The 23,195-nt window shown below is 35.3% G+C and overlaps 1 protein-coding gene and 1 long non-coding RNA gene across 7 annotated transcripts in view; one reads left to right on the top strand and one right to left on the bottom strand.

The window, feature by feature from the left end:
• LOC110255481 (uncharacterized) overlaps positions 1-10,525 on the top strand; it is a 170,614-nt gene extending 160,089 nt beyond the window's left edge. For both annotated transcript variants that reach the window (XR_014815918.1, XR_014815919.1), the window contains one exon: positions 10,459-10,525. This is a non-coding gene — a long non-coding RNA (uncharacterized LOC110255481). The remainder of the gene's footprint in view (positions 1-10,458) is intronic.
• The window catches only part of AHR (aryl hydrocarbon receptor), a 489,182-nt gene continuing 473,150 nt past the window's right edge, over positions 7,164-23,195 (bottom strand). For 4 of the 5 annotated variants that reach the window (XM_084974512.1, XM_084974509.1, XM_084974511.1 and 1 more), the window contains 8 exons: positions 21,112-21,201; positions 20,778-20,901; positions 19,980-20,107; positions 18,135-18,337; positions 17,111-17,220; positions 16,350-16,491; positions 12,020-13,277; positions 7,169-9,701 (listed from right to left, as the gene is read on the bottom strand). In XM_084974512.1, coding sequence (XP_084830638.1) covers positions 9,567-9,701; positions 12,020-13,277; positions 16,350-16,491; positions 17,111-17,220; positions 18,135-18,337; positions 19,980-20,039 — 1,908 coding nt within the window. In that variant the 5' untranslated portion in view covers positions 20,040-20,107; positions 20,778-20,901; positions 21,112-21,201 and the 3' untranslated portion in view covers positions 7,169-9,566. 5 annotated transcript variants of the gene reach the window in all.

The following is a 23,195-nucleotide window of genomic DNA, read 5'->3' as shown; positions in this document are numbered from 1 at the left end:
TCACTTCCAAAAGCAAGCAGAACCCATCAGGATGAAGTGCTAGAGCTCATTTTCCTGGGGTCTCCTGTATTTCTGCACATGTTGCATGCAAGGGCATTGACAGCTTTTGTTCTGAACAGTCTTTTCAAGGATGTTTGTGTGGTGAACAGCCTTAGAGGGTAGTGACAGTGTCCCTTCAGAGCAAAGGGTCAGGGCATGTACCCCCATCATGAAAGATATGAATTCCCTAAGTTCAGGGTTCCTTTCCTGTAACTGCATGTAAGGATTATCTGTCTTGTGAGGAACCGACACAAATGCTGACACTCTGGCTGCTGTTACTGTCCTAAGTAATAAATTGCCCTTTGCCTCTGACCTAGGAATCATATGTCCTTCTGAGGCTGGTTAACCTATTAGCTTGAATATTTAGTAACATCTCAGACCCTTCATAGTTCTTGACATTAAGGTAAAATGTTCTATTGCCATTTAAGTGTAATGAATCATTCAATATTCAAAGGCAGCTTGTCTGGACTTTCTGCGTGTCAGTTGTTTTAATAAGGAAGAAAGGAAACGTGTTCACAGACAATGGAAATTAATACCCTTGAAATAGATATGGATTTAGTCTGAATTCATGCTAACCTACTTCTGAAACAGATTTCAGTCTCAGTTCTCAGGACTCTTAGGCCAGAGTCCCCAAATTAGATTTCAGTACTCTAAAATGTCAACAAATATGTAGTTTAAGTATTTTTGAAGACACAGTCTGATGGGGAAATGGAGTTGAGGATACATTTTCAGACATTCCATAAGCAAGAGGATGTCTAGCTTTATCGGAAAGGAGGATGGAACTATAATTCTGATTAAAAGGAAACCAAAAATTTCATACATCAAAGTTAAAAAATAGTTATTCAAATATTTTGCTTTCCCTCAGTGGAGAATAAAGCCATCTTTTTCTGTTGGGAAAAAAACATTGGAACAGAACTCAGATAATGTAGATCATTTCATCATCTAACTGAAACTCACACAGGATACTATCTGGGCCTTGGGGTTTTTTTTTTCAAGCATAAAATGGGTGCATGAAATACATCATCTTAAAGTTCACATCTTACATGGAATTCTAGATTCTCAGAAGTAGAGAGAAACAGTAGTGATAAAGTGTAATACCTACAGAATTTTGATTTTCTCAGCATAAACTATAAGCAGTGTTTCTAGAGACAGGAAGATCATTACACTTCAAACCAGACTCTTTCATCCCCAGGCATTTTCAATAATAAAGAGGCTTCTTCATATTGAGGTAAAATCTGTTAACTTGTAACTGTTAGCACTGACCTTGATTAACTTCTAAACCATAAATGACAGTCATCTTTTCCTCTGCCGTGCCAGCGCATTCGTTATTCGAAGTAGGTAATCACATCACAGACCAGTCTTGTCTTTTCTAATCTATTAATCCCTGATGCTTATAAATTCTTCTACATGTGAGTTTGCGTTCTGTCACAAATCTTGTTGGTCTTAAACTGTGAGCTGTTTCATGGAGTGGAGGCTTATATACTTGAGACACTACAAACAGGGCTCTGTCTGTCCCTCTTAAAAAATTGTGCTAGAAGTAGAGGCACTTGTGTCAGAAGCTGGTCTCCAGAGGCTGAGGACCCTGTCCAAGATGGTGGTGGTAAGGCTGGAGGTAGGGGAAGGAAGCCAGTACTGGTTCTGCTAGAGAGTTTTAAAAGCCTAAACTCAACAGGACGGAAAAGCTATTGGTGGGCTTAAATTCTATCCAAGCACACATGCTGATAGCCTTAAGTCACATACCAGGAGAGTAGGGCAGTTCACCTATGAAGATGATTTTGCTTCTCAGAGGGTCAGCTGGGGTCACTCAAGGTACAGTGTAGACTGGGGCAGGCATCCTTAGTCTATCACTTAGGTGGTAAGACCATCCTGGTGGTTTCCATATTTTAGTGTACATACACATCATCAGAGGAGCTTGTTAAAAATAAGATTCCCAGACCCACAGATTTGGTTCAGTGAGCATGGGGTGTCCGAAAATTTAATTTTCCTCATAGATTTAGATGCAGCTGAACCATGAATACTCAGTAAGATATACTGTTTATGGTTCTTTTGAGATTAGAGACTCTAAGTCCCGAGGACCTGGATCATAGGGACTAAGATAGAGATTATTTATCTGGGTGCTTTAATATCAACCTGGAATGGCTCCCTGTAGGAGAGTTTGGCCAAATGTTTGTTGAATGAATGAATGAATGATCCTCTGCTCCCCCCATAACCTTCCCAACCCTTGCTTGTTGAAACTGTTTTTGTTTTTAATTTCGAAATATCTCTCAGTCTCTACCGCCAGTCCCTCCCACACATTCCTCTTCCATCTCTGGCTGAAGTTTTTTCTACCATGGTCTCTCTTCCCTTACTGTGAGTTGGAAGATCATCCCATCTGACTTCCTAATGATGGTTTCAGTCTAAAATGATACAGAGTGTAAGTACAGAGGCAAATAATTCCATTGTCTCATGGAACTGACTGCTGGGGTAACAGAGAGGAGCAGATGTGAGGATTTGGAGTTGGTCTCCTAGAAGATGGAGGTGCAGGTGTTAACTAAAGTGATAGGAGAATCATTTAGACTTAGGAGGGAAAGGGACAATTCAAAGACGATTACCTAACACCAGTAACATGTTGTGTTCAAAGACAATTTAAAGGTGCTTGTGGGATATTTTTAAAAACCTTATTATATTACATATTGTACAAACTACACCAGGAACTCCAAAGAGAGGTCTAGGCTACACATTGAGTTATATACAGTGACATGATTAGGTCAGATTATAAAGAGAAAAGTATGGAGAGGTAAGGCAGTAGGACACAGACTGAACCTTAAAAAAAAAAAAAAAAAGCCTGTAGTTATAGAAGGAAGGAGAGACCAAATATAAGTGTATCAAGTAAGAAAGATTTCTTGAGGTAATAGAACATTTGCATATAAAAATTGGTAATAGCTAAATCCAGACTCTGAGAATTTAAGAAATAAAAGGTCGGTAATGAAGAAAGCAAGTCTTAGCCAGCTGCTCTCTTCAGATGTAAAACAAGAATGAACGAATGAATGGGAGGATGGAAAAAGAAAAAAGAATGAAGTGGTAGTTTGATTTATTGTCCTTAGAAGAAAATCGATGATGCTTCCATGCTAAAGAAATCAACACATTCAGTGACTGAAAATGCAGGAAAAAGATGAGCGTTAGGAAAATTTGGGAGGACAGTTGATAGATAGAAATGTAAAAGTCAAGAAAGAGGAAACTGAAGATTATATCAGAATGTCTTGAGTCAAGTTGGAGATAGTGTCATTGTGGAGATAATGTCGTTGAGACGGTGAGAAAAGAGGATACTACACGGGGGAAGAGGTAGATAATAGAAAGATGGGTTAACCAAGGCAGAAGTCTATCTCTTCCACAAAAGAAGTCAGGAGGTGGGCAGGCAGGGTTCATTTGGTGGTTCTAAAGATGTGGCTACAAGTCATGAGGGACCCTGGCTCATTCTGTTTTTCACCATCCTCGTTGATGGCTTCTTGTCTTCACCATTCAAGAGAGTGGCTTGGTCTCCATTCATCATACCCACATGTGCGGGCCAGAAAGAGAAAAAAGCAGAAAGACAAAAAAGGCTCCTTGTAGTTGTGGGTCTCTTTAAGCAGCTTTCTTGGAAGTATTACAAAAGTTTAGCTTTCATATATTTGACCAGTACTTACATTACCTACACCTATCCATAAAGAAGGCTGGAAAACAGAGTCTTTCTTCTTCAATGTGAGCACAGAAAAGTCAGGGTTGTCTTACAAAGAAGGGGAGATTCTATGGTGTTAGGTTAATTGTCAGTCTCTGTTGTAGATGTGGTGCAAGTTTGTGGTGAGGCCATTATTTCAGCTTTTTCACTTTTTCTAACAAAACTGCTTATCAGGAAAAGAAAGTGTTTTTTGGCCAGGCCTATGGATTGGAGTGGTAGTTACCAATAAGGAAGTGAGCAATTCCAGGTTATAAGCAAACATACTGCTGAAATACTGATACTGAGGGACTGAAAGGACTGAAAAAGAACAATAGGTACTCATGGACTAGAGGCCAAAATGCGGGCAAAGAGCTAGCTGAACAAGGAAAAAAGGATTGGGAAAGTAAAAAAAAAAGATGGTGTGATTAGAAGAGGAAATTCAAAGTCGACAAAAATAAGGCACTTACGAATTTTCTAAGTTTGAGATGGGACTGTTCTTAGCTGGACTGGAAAAAGAGGTTATTTAATTGACGTGTAGGAGTTATGGAAACAAGGCTAGAAGGATAAGGATGATATATCAAGAGATTAAAGTAGAAAGAAACACTGAACCTGAGACTAAAAACAAGACATTCATGAAATCAACAGTAGGGAGAATGAGGACTAATGTCAAAGTATAGATTCACTGCCAACTGAGAAGTTGTGGTTTGGGTATCACAGGGAAATAGGAAAGGCAGACATTTATTGAGTACTTGCTATGTGACAATCAACAAACTGTGACAATCAACAAACTTGCTAAGTGACCATCAAAAACTATTTTTTAAATATAGAAATAATTTTAAAGTAAGCTATTTAGGAATAATTTTAGTTGACATGAAGTCTGTAAAGACAGAGTTCCTTTATTCCCATCATTCATGTTCATCTAAACTTAACATCTTATATAACTAGAGTACATAGGTAAAACTAGAAAATGAAACTGGTACAATACTAACCAAACTTGGATTTCTTCAGTTCTTCAATAATGCCCCCCCCCACTTAATTGCAGAATGTAATCCAAGATACCATGTTGTATTTTGTATTTAGGTGTCATGCTGCCTTAGTCTCCTCTGATCTGTGACAGTGTCTTAGTCTGCTTTTCTTGACCTTAACACTTGTATCCCAGGAGTCTTGTGGAATGTCTCTCAGTTGGGAGTTCCTGACATTTTTCTCATGATAACACAGGGTTATGTGTTAATACCACAGAACAGAGAACAGCATTGTATCAGGGAGAACACCACGACCTATTATTGGTGTCAAATGCCATCATTTAGCCATCACTTGTTTACGTAGAGCTTGCCAGAGTTCTACAGTGGAAACTTCTAATTTTTTTCCCTTTCTGTACCCTCTTCTTTGGAAGCAAGTGGCTGAGTTTAGCCCACACTCAAGGGGAGGGGTAGGAAGCTCCGTCTATTGGAAGGCATAGCTATCTACATTTGGGATTCTTTTGTAAGGAAGATTTTCCCCTTCTTCCCCATTTATTTATTCAGTCATTTATTTCTATCAGGATGAACTCATGGATATTTTATTCTTTGGGTCATAATCCAACACTATTATTTTGTTGCTGAAGTTGTTCCAGTTTTGGCCAATGAAAACTATTTTTACATAAATTTATTTATTAAGCCCTCCAACAACCCAGTGAGACAAGTATTACCTGTTATCCTTATTTTGTAGAAACAAAAACTCAGGCTCAGAGAGGATAAGAAACCTTCCCAGTGATTGACTGACATCGCGTGTGTTGAAGGCAGCAGTCTGACTTGCAAGTCCGTGTGCTTAGCTTTGCTATGCTATTGTTAAGAGGAAAAAGATGCTCCAGGAATGAACGCCAGTCAGAGATAAGGTTTATTTTTATCTTGCCCCTTTTCAGAGGTGAGAACACATATTTGAGGGGATTTACCATAAAGGTAGTAAGTGCAGAATGGCTGAGTTTCCAAAGGGACAATATGTATAGAGAACCACACATGGTGGTCAGAACGAAGCCTGTGGCCAGGTAGGAAGGAGGAGAGAGTAGCTAACAAAAGAAAATGAAAAAATGATAGGTTGCAGGACAACTGACAGCATGGAAATTAAGGGAAGAAAAAGCTTCAGTGAGGGTAAAATTTGGTTGCAGCATCATATAGAATCAGCCTCCAGTAAGAAGGAAGTTGAGTGAACTTCAACAGAGCAGGGTAATAGAAGGGAAGAAAACAAAAGATTTCAGGTCAACCTAGAGAAAGGAAGCCAAGAAGTAATTTAATAAGAAAAGAGATGCAGAATCAAGTCATTTTTTTTCCCCTAGGATAGAGGATGACCTGTACATAGGGAAGCCAGTAGCAGAGAGCAGTGTACCTGGAAAAGGGCACTGGAGCAGCTGAGTGAAAGAGAGGGGGGTTATCTTGGAGGCAGGGCGGCTTCTACTCACACACTGGAGGTCAGCCTCAGAGACAGAGGACAGTGGTATTACTCAGGAAAGGTACAGGCACATTTAGGATGTGCTGTGGGGTTTTGATGGTCTCAATTCAGTTAGTAGTAGAACTCGAAGCAGTCATCTGCAGACACTGGGAACAAGATTCAAGAGAGATTTCCTAGTCTTAGAGGAGTAGCTAATGCCTGTCCCTGGGTCAGTGTTTGATAGGCTTAGTGACAAGGGGTCAGGGTGAAGTCATTCATGTTGATGGATGTCATTTGACTGAGAGCAGAGATCAGACATACAATTATCTGAACTTCATTTTCGATCTTTCAAATAGTTGAATATATACACTTATTAGACAAAAGACAGGTTAGTCTTTCTCATATGTTCAGAAATAAGAATGATGCTAACCTGCTATGTTTATATCGAGTTGTTGACAAAAGTATCTAGAATGAACATAAAATTCGTATAAAAATTGTTACTGGAGTGACAACTTTTTCTCAGGAATTTTTCTTCAAATAATTCTAAATTCAGAATTCTTGGTGAATGTTTAATAGTTATGAATTGAACACCAAAGGCTTAACATGCCATTTATACTTATCAGACATAAGTTTGGACAATAATTTTTCTAATTTAAGCCTGAACTATAACATGGATTGTTCTCAAGTTTTTTCATAAATATTCTTAAAATATTGTCTATTAAAACGGAATTCTGGATTTTAATCTGAGATACTAACATGACTGTATCACTGATAATACACAGTTTAAAAGAAGAGTTCATTTCAGAAATGAAGCATTTTCATTTATGAAGTTACAAGTTTTTTTTTTTTTTGTCGTCAGGTAAAGATCAAATTATCCAGAGGCGGAACTTGATAAGAAGCTTATGAATTATTGACTTACTCTTTCTTTAAATACTATAGACTGACTTAATCTAACATAATTATAATACATATAATAATCCTATAATACTAAACTGCAAATAAGTCAATTCCTTTATATGGACCAGAAAGACAAATATTCATTAAAACATATTATTCATACTTGGTGATTATTTTATTACCATATATATTATTGTATACAATTTTGTTTGATAAGGATATTATAAATCATACTTTAAACAAAAATGTATGCATGGCATATGTAAGCAGTAACATCTTGAGGGAGAGAACACCCATGAAAACATTTACCTAAAGTTGAGTAATACTGAAAAACACTATGTGCACAGTAATGATGAAAGCTCTATAATACATTGGAACACTGGGGAATCTTCAGGTACTGGAAGAACCACCTGCCACAGGAAAAGATCAAATCAACACATCCACATCCTTAGAAGTATACATCATCTAAAAATAAATCCCTTGGTATAGCAGTACATAAAGCATTCTTTGTTTGGCACTTAGCAATACAGACAAAGGTGTGTTTGGTTTAATGTGATTTTATTATTATTATTATTAGATAAACTTTAGTTACTTTATATAGATAAAAATATACAATATTTCTTTGAATTTTTTAAAATTTTATAATAAGTGTATAATTGATTGTCATCATATTCACAATTGAAAAAGCCTATGTTTTTCACTAAACAATTCATCCAGTAATGTGTGGAAGAAACTAACAAAAATTATTTATATGAAGACTTTTAATGTAAGGTTTAAACGTAAAAATGGAGTATTAATCTGGACCACTGGTCTAATCATTAGTGACACCTTATGCTGGAAACAAATTATGAAATGTTTTAGACAAATCTATTTTTTCAACACATATTGACTACAGGTTCAGCGTTTTGACTGAAAATGCATAGAACTGACATAGATAGTTTGTCCAAAGTCACTTTTATATACATTAATTTACGAAAAAAAATGTATTTTAATACTATATCTCAGGTTGGAATTCCATGTTTTATTTACATGCAAAATGTGACTGAGCCTTTCAGATGTCATGTTTAAATAAAAGAAAGGCCATGGTTGCACTTGTAAGTCAACTGAGGATGATAAAATTATTAGTAGAGTGATTAATTTGCCTTACTGACAATAAAGGTCATTTTATAATAGAAACAACCTCATATTTTAAGAGAACTGCATGGTTGCCTTAATACCAACTTTTAAAAGAAGTTGGACTCATTATTTGCTCTCTGAAAATGACACTAATAAAATATGGTGACTCAAATTATTTATGTGCATATAGAAGGTATGCACTATCTTTAAATGAAAGACGGAAATATTTTACCAATAATTTTGTTCTTTATAAACTACACAACACACCATTCTTCTCACTCAATACTTTACACCAAACATCATTACATCCAGTCTTAACACTCCTCAAATATGAGAAAAACAAAGTTTCCACTGTACTAAGAAGTGAAATTTATAGTTAATATACTATACCATCTTAAAGGATTATAGAGCTAAAACAGTTTTTAAAGAATTTATACACATTGAAATAGGTGCCTTATTCTTAAAGAGCTAAAAATAAAACTGCTTCTTTTCATTTTCAGTTAATAAACAGGGCTACATTTAACAGCAGATTTTTTTTATACTGCAACAGTCAACTATCAGGGTGGAGTTTTCAATAAAGACAAATGGTGGTCTATCTCTTATTACTTCTGAAAAGTTGAAACTTTAGTGCTGCTGTCTTAATATTTATATGATCATTAAAAATAATTTGGAAGGACATTTTTACTTTCAAAACTGTTCAATGTAAGGCACATGGCAACATTAAAGTCTAGAAGCAACTAGATTATATAATAAATAATTATCTTTTCAATCATTATTTGTCCTTTACCTGAAGAAAGTGGGTGAGTAGTGCAGTTAAAACATGCCTGGACTAATAAAAATGACTGAATTTAAGAAATACTAATAATATTTGTGTGCCGAATATTATTACTTTTAAAAAGAGAAAGTATATTTTATATAAAATATACTCCTACAGTGTTATAGGTAGAAAAAATTATGAGGCACTTACATGACCAAGGAAGGAGGAGAGTACTGAGAATATCTTTTTATAAAAGCACCAAACCACTCATTTTAACATCTGAGATAGAAGCAGAAGCTAAAAATGAAATAGTTCATATTTGGTACAGTAATAAGAATCTAGAAGTTCAAAACTCAAAGCAGTTCATTTTATTCTGACTTCTTATTTAAAACTGTCACAAAGTCCCCTTGAAGTTTTATAGATTCTGTGATATTATTATTTCAGAATACTGTAAAATGTAGATGGGGTCTCACTCCTCTGTGGGCCCACACTTTCAATTTTAATGGCTATAGATATGTAATTTACTCCTCTTATAAAAACTTTAAAATTTGGTTTGGAGTAACAGAACAACAAACATCAATGTTTCCCTGTGAACTTGCTGATGTCCAACACTGACAGGTTGATGACTCAGTAACGGTTCACAAACTCATCCAAAAACCAAGGTGAAAAGTGGGCATGGTATTACAGGAATCCACTAGATGTCAAGTCAGGGAAAGGTCTGGCTTCTGACGGGTGAAGATGGGTGGTAGTCTGAGTGTTATTTATGCTATTTAATTCATTTGGGTAAGTTTCATTTAAAACTCCTCCGCTCTGAAACTGGAAACAAAAACAGCAATGCAACTTATTAGAAGAGATCTTTCAAATATCTTCAGTCATTACATATATTAAAACGAATCTTTAAAATCTGTGTCCTGCATGTTGTTAAACTTCAAATTCCTTCACTGCTGCTATATATATATATATATATATATATATATATATATATATATTTTTTTTTTTTTTTTTTTTTTTGTCTTTTTGCTATTTCTTGGGCCGCTCCCACGGCATATGGAGGTTACCAGGCTAGGGGTCCAATCAGAGCTGTAGCCACCGGCCTACACCAGAGCCACAGCAATGCAGGATCCGAGCCGCATCTTCAACCTACACCACAGCTCATGGCAACGCCAGATCATTAACCCACTGAGCAAGCGCAGGGACCGAACCCGCAACCTCATGGTTCCTAGTCGGATTCGTTAACCACTGCACCACGACGGGAACTCCTGGATTTTTTTTTTTTTTTTTTTTTTTTTTTTTTTACTGCTGCTATATTTTAAATCAGTCAATGAAGACATTCAGAGCACACACTCTGTATCAGTTGCATTTATAACCATTTGGTTTCTCCATTAGATGGTACAGATGAGAGGTATCACTATCTCACTTCAGATATGGCACTCCATACATTGATAGTATTTGATTAATGAATTGCCTTTAGCTTGGATCGGAATCGATGGATCAGAGAGCACCAGTCTTGAATCATAGTTATATTTTCTGTCATAAGTTGGTTTGCTTTGACCAGATTTTATCTAAATTCTAGGTACCAATGAATTATTTTGAGGATTACTGCAGTGGACTACAGATAACCCAGAACTTCTCCAAAAGAGGTCAGTTCTGATTTGCAAGAAATTTTTTAATATTCCTAACATAATACACTGCAGGTATGATTTCTAGAACCAATTTTTTAAATTCCTAATAGGCTTTCAATAATACGTACTACTAACCAAAATAAAATGTTTGCTCTTGTCTTCTTACAATGAAATTAGTCTGATTTCCATAACTGCTACTGAAAAGAAGAAAGTTCTACAGGGTTTTTATAGATTATAGAGCCTTTGTATTTTTAGTTAGTGAAAATAATGGATTATAATCATACCCTTAAATTCTTTGAATGAAATTTACCTTTCTAAAATCTGTGTAACATCAGTGTTCAGAAATCAGAATAGATTACTTCTAAACTTTGTCAGGTTTTCAAAGGCAAGGTAATCTTAGCCCAGAAGATGGTAAGTTTTGAATAATTTACTCTCATCCATTGTAACACAATGTACACTAGCAGTTCTCTTTAAATATATTGTCTAGAGCAATGCTAACAGAAATATAATGTGAGCTACACATGGGATTTTAACTTTTGTAATTGTAATAATTCCTTAGAATATATAGTCTAGTTTTTTTTTTTTTTTTTTTTTTCTTTTTTAATGGCTGCACCCATGGCATATGGGAATTCCTGGGCCAGGGTCAAATTGGAGCTGCAGCTGTAGCAACACTGGATCCTTTAAACCACTATGCCAGGCCAGGGATCAAACCTATGTCTCCTCACTGACCAGAGCTGCTGCAGTTGGATTCTTAACCCACTGCACCACAGTGGGAACTCTGGTCTAGCACTCTTATTATCCATCAAGAAATAATACAAAGCAGTGGGGAAGAAAACACTGTAAAGAACTCATCCTAATGCCCTGTTTAAAATGCGATTTTTCATAACTTTTCTACAATTTACTGTACTCAATTTACCTACCCATGTGTACTTAACAGCAATGCTGTTAGAGAGACTGCTTGTAAATTTTAATGTAATTGAAAAATGTTAGGAATGAGGCAGAGAAAAACTTAACAGCCATTTTCTGTTAAAAAGCACACATACAGTCAAACCATGTATATGAAATGTTGTACACCTGAAACTAAATGTAAATCAACTAAATGCCAATAAAAAAATTGAGCTTTGAAGATACTTACTTTGAAGATATTATTTTTAAAAATTCAGTATCTTTTTGATGTCTGAATTTTTAAAAGGCCACATAATTTTTTAAAATTAAGAATATTCTAAACAATATATATTTTTAACTAATTTCACCTGGGACCTTAAGGCCATAGTCATATTGTTTTAGTCCTTAATTCTTTCTCCTTTACAATTCAGGTAATTATGACATACTTGTATTTGTAAAAGACTGACAAAGTAATGGCTTATAAAATCTATAATTAACACCGCCCGGTCACATGAATGCTACAGAAAATAGATTAAACTCAGTGACATGAAAAATATGTGACTCATTTCTATTTATCATGGATGGAGAATCACAGAAAGTGTTTATTCAGTTTGATAAAACCCTTACCTTGTTGAGAAAGGCCTGTGGGCCTGGCATTGCTGGGCTGTACTGCATCTGGGCCACATGGCTATGCTGAGAGTCCGGCTGGCACGGGTACATGGACACAGCTCCACCATAGCATGTCTGAGGAGTCACCATGGCTGACTGTGGATTTAGTCCAGGCTTTTGGTTTTCAGCACCTTGTAAACATGTGACAAAATCTTCTAAATTAGAAGAAGTAGTAGGGTACAGGGCTGGTTCAAAATTCCCTATAGAAAAGTCTAACTGTGGACACTTGGGATGTTGTGGCAACACAGACTGACTACAGGGAATAAAGTTCTGTGTGTAAGGCAGAGTATCAATCTCAGATTTGTAGGAAAACTCTTGATTGGTTCCAGGTAAGTCTGGAAAGATATTATACTGCTGTAGGTCTTGCTGTAGGTCTTGCTGAGGACAACCAAAAGGCACGGGTTGGTTAGAGCTCCAGTTTGCAAACATGCCATTAACTTGCATATGCTTCATTTTCTGACACAGTTGTTGCTGCTGCTCCACTGCTATGTGCTTTTGATGGTGCTGCTGCTGCTGCTGCTGCTGCTCTAACTGGAGTTGCTCCTGTACCATACAGCTTGAGTTCAAAGCCAAGGATTGTTGGTAACCTGAACCTCCAAAGGTAGACTTATTTAAAGAATCTTCCACATAGGTCAGAATTTCATCTGTTAAGTCAATGTCTCTGAAGTCATCTTCACCAGGAAAGTCAGTTCTGAAAAATTCCTCATTCTGTTGCATGTGTTTAATATCCTCAAAATCAATGCCTAGGTGTTTCATAATGCTGTACAAGTCACTATTTCTACTATGTGGAAAGAGCCCGGCATGATCTCCAGAGGGGGTCAGGTTCATTTCCTGGGACTGACCAATTTGCTCATGTTTCAGAACATTATCACTTCCCATTGGTGCAACACTGTTTTGCCAACTACTGTATTCATTCAGAGACTCACTGAGAAAATTTCTTTCGAAAGGTGTACTACTTGAAGCAGGGCAGAGATAAACAGACTCATCTTGCTGCATCATGGCGCTCAGGAGGGAGCTAGGGTTGAGGGAATCCTTACTTAGAGATGACTTGGTAGCTGAATCTTTTCCATTAGCACCACTTTTAGTCGTGACTGGTAAGGGATCCACTGTGGGAGGAAAAGGGCTGGTTATCTCATAGAGAACAGCTTCTCCAGTGGCAAACATAAAAGGCAACTTCAGAGTTCGTTTTCGTAGATGTTCTTTTCCTTCTTCATCTCTAAAATTGTGCACAAGAAAGTTTTGCATATATTAGGATTAGTTGTATAATGAACATTTAAAAGAGAAATAGCAAGCAAAATACACTATAGTTGTGTTTGATAGTGGGAACCATGAACTTTGAGAGGAATTTTTCTGATTAAGTATATAAAATTGTTTTTTTTTAGACAAAATTAAATAATTTAGAATTTCTCCAAAAAACTTAGTAAAACTTCATTTCACACTCAGTTTCCATCCCTACCTGAAAAAATAAATTCCAAGTGAAATAAAGATCTAAATATAAAAATGAGGCATGTTGAAATAAAATAGAAAACCCAGAAGCTCTAAAGGAAGACTGACATAAAAGAATTCCTAATCAAGTTAGGGCATGGAAAAATGTAATATCTATAGATTGATATACTATATATATATATATATATACATACATACACACACACACACACACAATATGTAAACTTTAATATTCCATCTCAGGTAAAGAACTCCAATGAGTCTGAGAAAGGCAAACAACTCCACAGAAAAATAGGAAAGCCAATGTGAACTAATTTACAACAGAAAAATGTCCTAGAAAGATATAAAAAGATGTCCTACCTCATTAGTAATAAGAAAGCAAAACAACCTCAATAACGAATAGAACAAGCAAACAAAGTATCAAATGGCCAAAAACACAAACCAGACTAATGATACATAAAGAACACTATTCATACAACAGAATATGTATTCTTGATAAGAGCAAGAGTATCTGAGATTTTTCACCAACACTAACCATATATTAGATCATAAAATAAGCCATCACAAATTTCAAAGGGTTGAAACCATTCAGAGACTGTTCTTTAATTCCAGGAGGATTAAGCTAAAAGTCAATTAACAAAAAGACAACTAGAAAATCCCCTAACATCGAAAAGTATGTAACATTGTATTTCTAAATAATTTATAAATAAGGAGTTCCCGTCATGGCACAGTGGTTAACGAATTCGACTAGGAACCATGAGGTTGCAGGTTTGATCCCTGGCCTTGCTCAGTGGGTTAAGGATCCGGCATTGCCATGAGCTTCGGTGTAGGTCGCAGACGCAGCTCAGATCCTGTGTTGCTGTGGGTCTGGCACTAGCCGGTGGCTGCAGCTCCGATTAGACCCCTAGCCTGGGAGCCTCCATATGCCACAGGAACAGCCCTAGAAAAGGCAAAAAAAATTAAAAATAAAAAAATTGAAATAAATACTAGCAAATACTTTTAGGTGAATGATAAACCATGAAACCATACTTTAAAAGCCATACTTAAGCTACCAGTTTCTTTTAAGTGCATACATTAAAAAAAAAAAAAAAGAAAAAATTCAAATATACCCAAAGAGAGAAGAAGGAAGGAAATAAGAGTGAGCAGATAAATGAAATGGATAATAAATGTACAACAGGAAAAAATCAACAAACCAAAAGTTGGATCCTTGAGAAGACCAGTAAAATTAATGCCTAAAAATATTGGTTAAAAGAGGGCATGAATTCCTAATATCAGGAAGTGTTTCTTAAAAGAATATCACTATAAAATTTATAGAGTAAAAAGAAAATAAGAGCATAAAGGAGAAAAATCATCATGCTAATGAATGTAGAGGAAGTATCAGATAAAATCAGAAACCCATTCATGGTTGTACTTTGAATAAAGAGAAGGGAAGCTTTTAAATCTAAAACAAAAAATCCCCAGTATTTGTAGAAATAACAAAATACTACTTAAAAACATCATACAGAATGATAAAACATTAAAGGCTTTCATCCTTATGGTTGAGAATAAGACAAAAAAGGAATTGTCATTATTTCCGTTACATTTTTCTAAGGGCCTAGCCAGTACAATAAGAGAATTAAAAATAACAACAACACTTTTGTCTAAAGGTTGAAAAGAAAAAACTATTTGCAAACAACATGGTATAGAGTAGAAAACCTTAAAAAAATTTATATCTACCTTAAGGTCAATGGATATAAACCGGTATTAAAAAATCAACTTTTTATATATTAGAAATTGCACATACACTATCTGGAACCATATCTAGGAATAAAATTAATAAAAAATATATAAGACTCTGGTAAGAAAAACACAACCCATTATTTAGATAAAGACATGCGTACATACATACACATGTATGCCATGCATATATAACCATTCACCATGTTCATGGATTTAGAAGATTCAATAGTATAAAGATGTTAATTCTCCCTCAAAGAAACTATAGTTTCAATGTAGTCCCATTCAAAAATCGCAACAGATTTTCCAATAGGAATTGAAAAGTGATTTCTAAAAATATATATATGGAAATAACAAAGGGTAAAGAAGGGCTAAGACTCTCCTCCTGAAAGAGAACAACAAAATTTCTGAACAAGATGGAGAACATACAATCAGAAATCAAGCCCTATCAAGATATGGGATAATTAGGACAATGGACTTTGGTACAAAAATAGACAATTGGACCAATGGAACTCAGAAACAGAAACACAGATAAAATCCCGATTGAAATGCAGTAGAGCAGGGAAAAGACGGTCTTTTCAAGACATCAATATTGTCAGTTGATGTTACCAGTCAAATGGATATCCATACAGGGGAAAAAACTTAATTTTGATCCTTACCCTCAAAGCCACATACAAAAATCAGTTCTTCAGAGTAGAGAAACATTTGCAATGCAAGTATTGGACAAAATACTCCTTTATAGAATATATGAAAAAGTTAAAAACCTAAAAACCACTGCCTGCTTATTCGCAAACATGCTAAACAAAGCACTGTTATATTTTTATTTTATTTATAGATGGCACTGGCTTTTCATCTTTGCTTTATACACCCTGGATAAACCCTTAGGGTTTTGATTATTCTTTTTCTGTAGCTCTACATACTCAGTTGTTCAATAAAGTTTGTTAATTATGTTTTCTCAATGCCCTTCACCTGTCTTCTTCTTTCTATATATATTAGCTTTTCAATTTTTTCCAGTGTAAATTCTCTTAGAATTTATTGTTAGGCTTTCATATAAGAGGACTTATAAACAAAAGTATGAGTAAAATAAAAAATATAAACATGAAACATTGTGGATCTTTATGCTTACGTGAGAGGTCTCTGAGTTGCAATGATATAATCTGGTCTTCCATTTTTATAAACTAAGCGTGCATTTGACTGCACCCATGTCCATCGATTGTCTTTCGTAAGAAGCCTGAACACTATCATGCCACTCTCTCCAGTCTTAATCACTAAAATAAAAAGAAATTAAAATTATCAAATCCAAAATCAACAAAGAAAATCTCTGTAATACTTCTGATTGTAATACACATATCACCAAAGATAATAGACAACTTTTAAGCACAGAATATTAAAATGCCTCAAAATCGTTAGTTTTTTCCTATTTCACACTAAATTTATTATTTAAGTTGTTCAAGGAAAGATTAAGTGAGACAATTCTAGTACCACATGAAACCAACTATAGAGAGAATATAGAGTTTGGGAGAAAATTGTTTTCATCTGAAAAAGGGTTCATTTCCTACAGCTTAATATTTTAGTATACAATTTTAAAGTATAATCTATATTAACATAAATTTATAAATTTAAAAGGATGTTATTAAAAAAAAAAAAACTCCTGAGCATATGGGGTCAAGTAGGCATTTTTCATAGTAAACTACTATATTCCTATGTGGCAGCTGTAGAACAGTTAATGAATAAAGAGTGTAACTAAGGTTAATCACAGTAGTATGATCCTGAGTAGAAGTTGATCCAAATAGTTTCCCTTAAACACATTACATTAGTAACAATCTGAAACATGCACTAGAGTATAAACTGTTTTTGCAGCCAGGTTCATAAGGAGCTACAACTTACTCCGTACATGGTACTCAGCACAATAAAGCATATCAGCAGCGTGAATAAATTGATACCCTGTTCCTCTCATGCACAGCTCTGCTTCAGTATAGCCCAAAACAATTTTTCCTCTGTTTAAAAAAAAGGGAGAATAAGAATGAATTTAAAATTTAACATAAGGAGGTAGCCAACATAAATTTTTCAGTCATGTGCTATTTTCTGTACAATGCTGACATTCAGAATTTCACACTAGCAAGTAGAAACAAACATTTCTCTAACTGTTCTTTTTTGCTTATGGCTGAAAATTTCATGTTGAGACTTCTTTTTCTCTGGAACACCATGAAAATTATGGCTAAAGATGACTCTAATGGACTATACAGGTGAAACACAAAATCTTTAATTAAATTCTAGAATACTATGCTTCATTTTGAAGGGTAGGGTATCTCAAACCTACCTGCATTCCCATATTGGGAAGGAGAAAAGCAGTAACATACTTCAGTTATTAAACTTCTAGGACTAAAAGTTAGTTTGTCCAAATTAAAAATATGAAAAAGCCAATAATAAATGTCATAAGGATACTGAATTTATTTATATAAACACATTATAATACAGAAATCACAATGAATATTGTAACAATTATAAAATTAGGACTTCCCGTCGTGGCGCAGTGAAAAAATCCGACTAGGAACCATGAGGTTGCGGGTTTGATCAGTGGGTTAAGGATCCAGTGTTGCTGTGGTGTAGGTCACAGATGCAGCTCAGATCTGGCATTGCTGTGACTCTGGCGTAGACCAGCAGCTGTAGCTCAGATTCAACCCCTAGCCTGGGAACCTTCATATGCCACGGGTGTGGCCCTAAAAAGACAAAAGACAAAAAAAAAAAAAAAAAAAAAAGAATCATTTTATTTTAAAAGGCTATGCTGCAAAGTATGAAGTAATAGCTACTATAATAAGTTACACTATATGTAAGACATGTATATGCTAAGACAGACTTACTGCAATAAAATACACATTTTGTAAAATAAACCTGAAGAAGTTTCACTTACTTGGCATCACAACCAGTAGGTGTAAAGTCTAGTTTGTGTTTGGTTCTAAAGATGAAATTTTTGGTTCTGATTTCAAGTATGGATGGTGGCTGAAGTGGAGTAGCTATTGCAAACAGAGCCAACTGAGGTGGAAGTATTGATCCATCTTTCCCTTTCTTGTTCTGTCCATGAAGATACTTCAACCTACCTTGAAAATTCATTGCCTTAAAAAACAAAAAACAATGATTCATTAAAATTAACACTTTAAAATGGTTCCTTCTTAAAAGGCTCAATCACAGCCATTTCCAGTATTCTTGAAAATTCCATAAAAGTTCAGGAAGCTGACAAATGCTTCTTTAATTCCTTTCTCCACAGGAAGCCTGTTAGAAATATCCTAATAGGTAATGAGGACCATTCTGAAGGGTTTGGTAAGTGATCCACTCTTTGCTTTAATAGGTCACAAGAGCAAGATGTATGTAGTTTTCTGAGCTTGCAGTTGCCCTATCATCCACGCCTAGCACAAGTCCATGCCCAATGGGCACTCAAAACCACCTAAACAACTGAATAGTCATATGGTACACATTAATTTTCAAATACACATGAGCTATATTTCACAGCTCAGAGTATATTTCAAAACTCATGGTAATCTTTTACATAGACATAAAACACAATTAAAAAAAAACAAAAACAAAAAACTGGAGTCCTGTTGTGGCTCAGCCGTAACAAACCCAACTAGTATCCATAAGGATGTGGGTTTGATCCCTGGCCTTGCTCAGTGGGTTAAGGATCCAGCACTGCTATAAGCTGTAGCATAGGCCGGCAGCTGTGGCTTGTATTCAACCTGTAGCCTAGGAACTTCCATGTGCTATAGGCTCGACCCTAAAAGGCTAACAAACAAAAAACCACTGAAATGAATCATGAAACCATATAAAGAATGCAGAACTCTATTAAAGATAAAGACTAAGTTTAGAAGATAGAGGAAACAGACAATTTAAACATGACCATGATCAACTTGGCTGCTTAAAACAGTACTGACCAGGCCAAGAGATGACCCTGTCATCAAAATCACAGCAGCACAGGAAAAACCCCAACTACACAAAGAAATCCCACCTCAGAAATACATACTAACTCATCATCAGTACTAGGAAAGTACAGTTCTAATGTGGGTCAGAAAATTATCTTCAAATATAAACAGACCATCAAAAATCATTGTTTGCCAATGTTTAAGATGTGATCATGTATTTCAAATTCCTGATAATTCACAAAAGTAATATACAACATGCTTTGTGTTTTCTTTTGTGCCTGGGGGAGTACACCATCTTAAGGATACAGACAACCAAAAGGCAAGACCATCTTCTCCCTTAGCGTCCTGCCTGAGCAGCTCTCTGGTTATCCTACTCAGGAGTTTACATCCGTGTCTCATACCAGATGAGGAGGCTGCAGTCATGAACAGACAACCATTTTTCTACATGCCAGTTATTCCAGTCTTCTGGAAAAGGCCATGGTAATTTTTCTTTCTAGCAGCCATTCAATCCAAAGCTTGAAAGCAGTCTGCTGCTAAAGAAGGGCTACATCATTCTCTATTTTATAACTAAAAAGTTCAAAAAAAGGGCAAAATGCAGGTTCCATGTTACTGCATTCAGTCTTTGTTACTGCATACTTTTAAAGGATAGAGATTTTGAGTTGTGGAAGATATGTCAAAAAATCTAAAAAGATTTCTAAAAGTTGCTTTCCTTCATTAAATTATTTAATGAAGTATATTTTTATACCCCAAACTCAAATATAACCAAATTAAATATGTTTCACTTTTGTTTTTTATTTTCTAAAACTTAGTAAATGCAAATATCATAAGATTTTGTACCTTACCAGAAAGCCAGATGAATTATCCAGAAGACATCTTAGTCGGCAAACAAAGCACCTCTCCATAAAAGAAGTTTCTGGAGGAAGCTGATCTGGGTTATAATAAGCTGCTGGCTGTGAGAGGCCACTCGCTTCTGTAGAAATAATAGCAATACACAGAGACTGTCCATTTTGCTATAAAATTAAATATTTGAATAACTGAAATTTGTGTTAATTTCTAAACCAGAGTCTATATTCTGAATACAAAAACCATTTCAGAAAAGAAAGTTAAAATAAATTACATTTTATAGAATAATATTTTTACTATATAGAACTTTACTTATTTAGTTTTATTTCTCTTGAGCTACCACTGTCAACAATTTATATATTTTCTAATGCCTATTTTCCTTTATAACTCTTTCACAGATGAGTGAAAAAAACTGCTTGCATTGAAAAAAGGCTTTTTTCATCCTTGTATATGCTAGTTTGCTTTTTCTATATTTGGTGCACTTTAAACAGAACAGTTTACACACACGCCAGAATCAACTGTGTACATTCCTTTCCTTTCTCCACAATAGCATAAGAGTTATTATTTTATAAAATATATTACTGAGTATATGGCAAGACTTTCTCACTTGACATCATCAATGGATATTATCTCTCATGAGGCTCTCTGTGACCTGGTTCTGGCCCTCAGCTACAGATTCGTCTTTCCACTTCTTCCCAACCTTCACCATGGAGTTCTATGCCCCTAAATGTTCCCTGCTTCCTGATAAAGAACTATATCAAAATATCACAATGCTATCTTTTGGTAAACATTCTTACCATCAATTCTCTGTCCAGAGTCTGGACACTGTGAAGGGTTTAACGCCCAGTGCAGCTGACGTTGAAATTCAGCTCGGTCTTCAGTATGGATCAATTCATACACACTCTGATGGATGACATCAGACTGAAGGAAAAAGATACAAGAAAATTAACAAGTAGTACTGATTTTTTAAAAAATATGGCTAATTTCAAAACTTAGCTAGATTAGTGGATGCTTATTAGTGATGATGAATGCAAATCAAATGTAAAGCGCTCCAGGCATCCAAGATAAATAAAAAGTAGGAGTTAACTTTCTAAAAAAGAAAATTTTAATGACCAAGAAAAATATATTTACCTGCTGAAATCCCAGGTAATCTTGTATAGTAGAAGAAGCATAAAAGACTAAAGCATCTGTAGTGACAACTAACACAAAGCCATTTAGAGCCTACAAAGGAAAAAGTTATAAAATTAATAAATGACTAAATAACAATACTGTTACCCATCAATATGGATTTCAGTTAAGGCTGTTATTTTATTGATGAAAAACTTTTAAAATGGTTAAAATTATTACATCCCGCCAACACAGAAAAACACCACACACCACAATAGTGAAAAGAATCTATTCATTCCATTTGATTTAGCCAAAGAAAAGCTTAGAGCTAATTTAATACTCAATCCCAAAAACTTTAGTATTGATTTCTTCTTCTCACTCATGCTTTAGATTTTGTTTTAAATTACTGTACATGTTTTTTAAGCAAATTATAGAAACATAATTTATTGTAATCTGTCACACTGCTTTTCAAAGGAAGACAGTGTATAAAGATGTTGATTAGAACCTAAAGAGAAATTTGACGGAGAAAATCTTTGTGCAAAGATAGTTTAAGCACTGATGCAGTCTGAAATTTGGATACTCTCAAAATATTATAAAATATTCACAAACATTTTATTAGGAAAAAGTATACAAATGGACTATACATAAAATATACATGTAATGCAAATATATACATGCAAGATAAGCATACAGCAAATGTAGTATATTTAAATTTAATTAGTATATTTAGTTTCAACACTTTAATTTTATGTGTTGTTTCTATTTGTTCCCCCTGTACTATGCTGCTTTTTCTTTCCATTTTGCCTGCTTTGCGCCAATTATTATTATTGTTGTTATTATTATTTCTTTCTTTTAGTTTAGAAGTTATACTCTCTTTTTCTATTCTATTAGTGGTTGTTCAAGTCCAATGTTAATTAATATCTCTATACTCTAAGGCAATAAAAATTGTTGAGTCCCCTTAAATATTCATTGTTATCATCTGCTTTAATTCTAAAGCCTTCACTATTTTCTGCTTGAGTTAAATTCAGTACTCCTTCTACTCTTTGCTTTGTGATCATGGTTAAACCCTTCTGAAATACTCTTCTTCATGTAAAAGGAGATGTGGTAGGGGTTTGGTTAAAGGACCACATACAGTTTGGAGTCAGACAAAATTTGGACTGGATTCTTTTCTCTGTCTCTTACCAGCTGCGTGGCATTGTTGTTTACCCCTTCATATTTTAGAGTCACCGTGTGAAAAACAGGCAGTTTATCAGATGGACATGATGACTGTCCATCCAACTCAGTCCCTGGCACAGAGGTGGCACTCAATCAGTGTAAGGCACCGTTACTATAAGGTTGTTGAAATGAGCAGGTAAAGATTTCCATGATCATGCTTTGTGAACTATAAAGAGATATATCAATGATAGCAAGTAGTATATTCACCACTTAATAGACTACTGCATACCAAACAATCACATGCTAAGCACCGAGATTCAAAAATGAGTAAGATGCTGCCCCTGTGCTTATGATGCTCAGCCTACCCTCCCTGTCAGATGAGGTAAAAGAAACACAGTGACCGTCTTCCTTTTCAGTCTGATTCCCTTTCCACTTCAAGACCCCTAGTCTACACTATACTTCTGAGAACTTGATTACAAAGATTATAAAGAGCAGCACTTTTTTTTTTTTTTTTTTTGGTCTTTTGTGTTTCTAGGGCCGTACCCATGGCATATGGAGGCTCCCAGGCTAGGGGTCTAAACAGAGCTGTTGCTGCCGGCCTACGCAGAGCCATAGCAACACCAGATCCAAGCCGCATGTGCGACCTACACGAGCACTACAATTTAACAGCCACTTTTCTAAATGTTTTTTATGTATTCAAGCACTTGAATTCCCTCAGCCATCGAGATAGGTGCCATGGTCCACTTTTAAAATTGAGGAAACTGAAGTAAAGAGCTGCACAGTAATGTGCCCAAACCAAACAACCAGGAAAAAGCCAAGCCAGGGGTAAATTTAGTCTGGCTCTAAAGTCTGCCCACTTAACTACCATGATGTGCTGCTTTTATGTGTCACTGACCAGTTATTAGATGGCTATAACTCATGTAATCACAACTGGGATCTAAGATCCTTGACTT

Source organism: Sus scrofa, chromosome 9 (genome assembly GCF_054392235.1).
Source record: "Sus scrofa isolate SSC_HxYL_T2T_F1_AM1 chromosome 9, Sscrofa_HxYL_maternal_Yorkshire_Landrace_v2.0, whole genome shotgun sequence".
Lineage (NCBI taxonomy): Eukaryota > Metazoa > Chordata > Mammalia > Artiodactyla > Suidae > Sus > Sus scrofa.
Note: the sequence above shows the minus strand (reverse complement) of the source record. Positions and strands in the feature narration are given on the sequence as shown.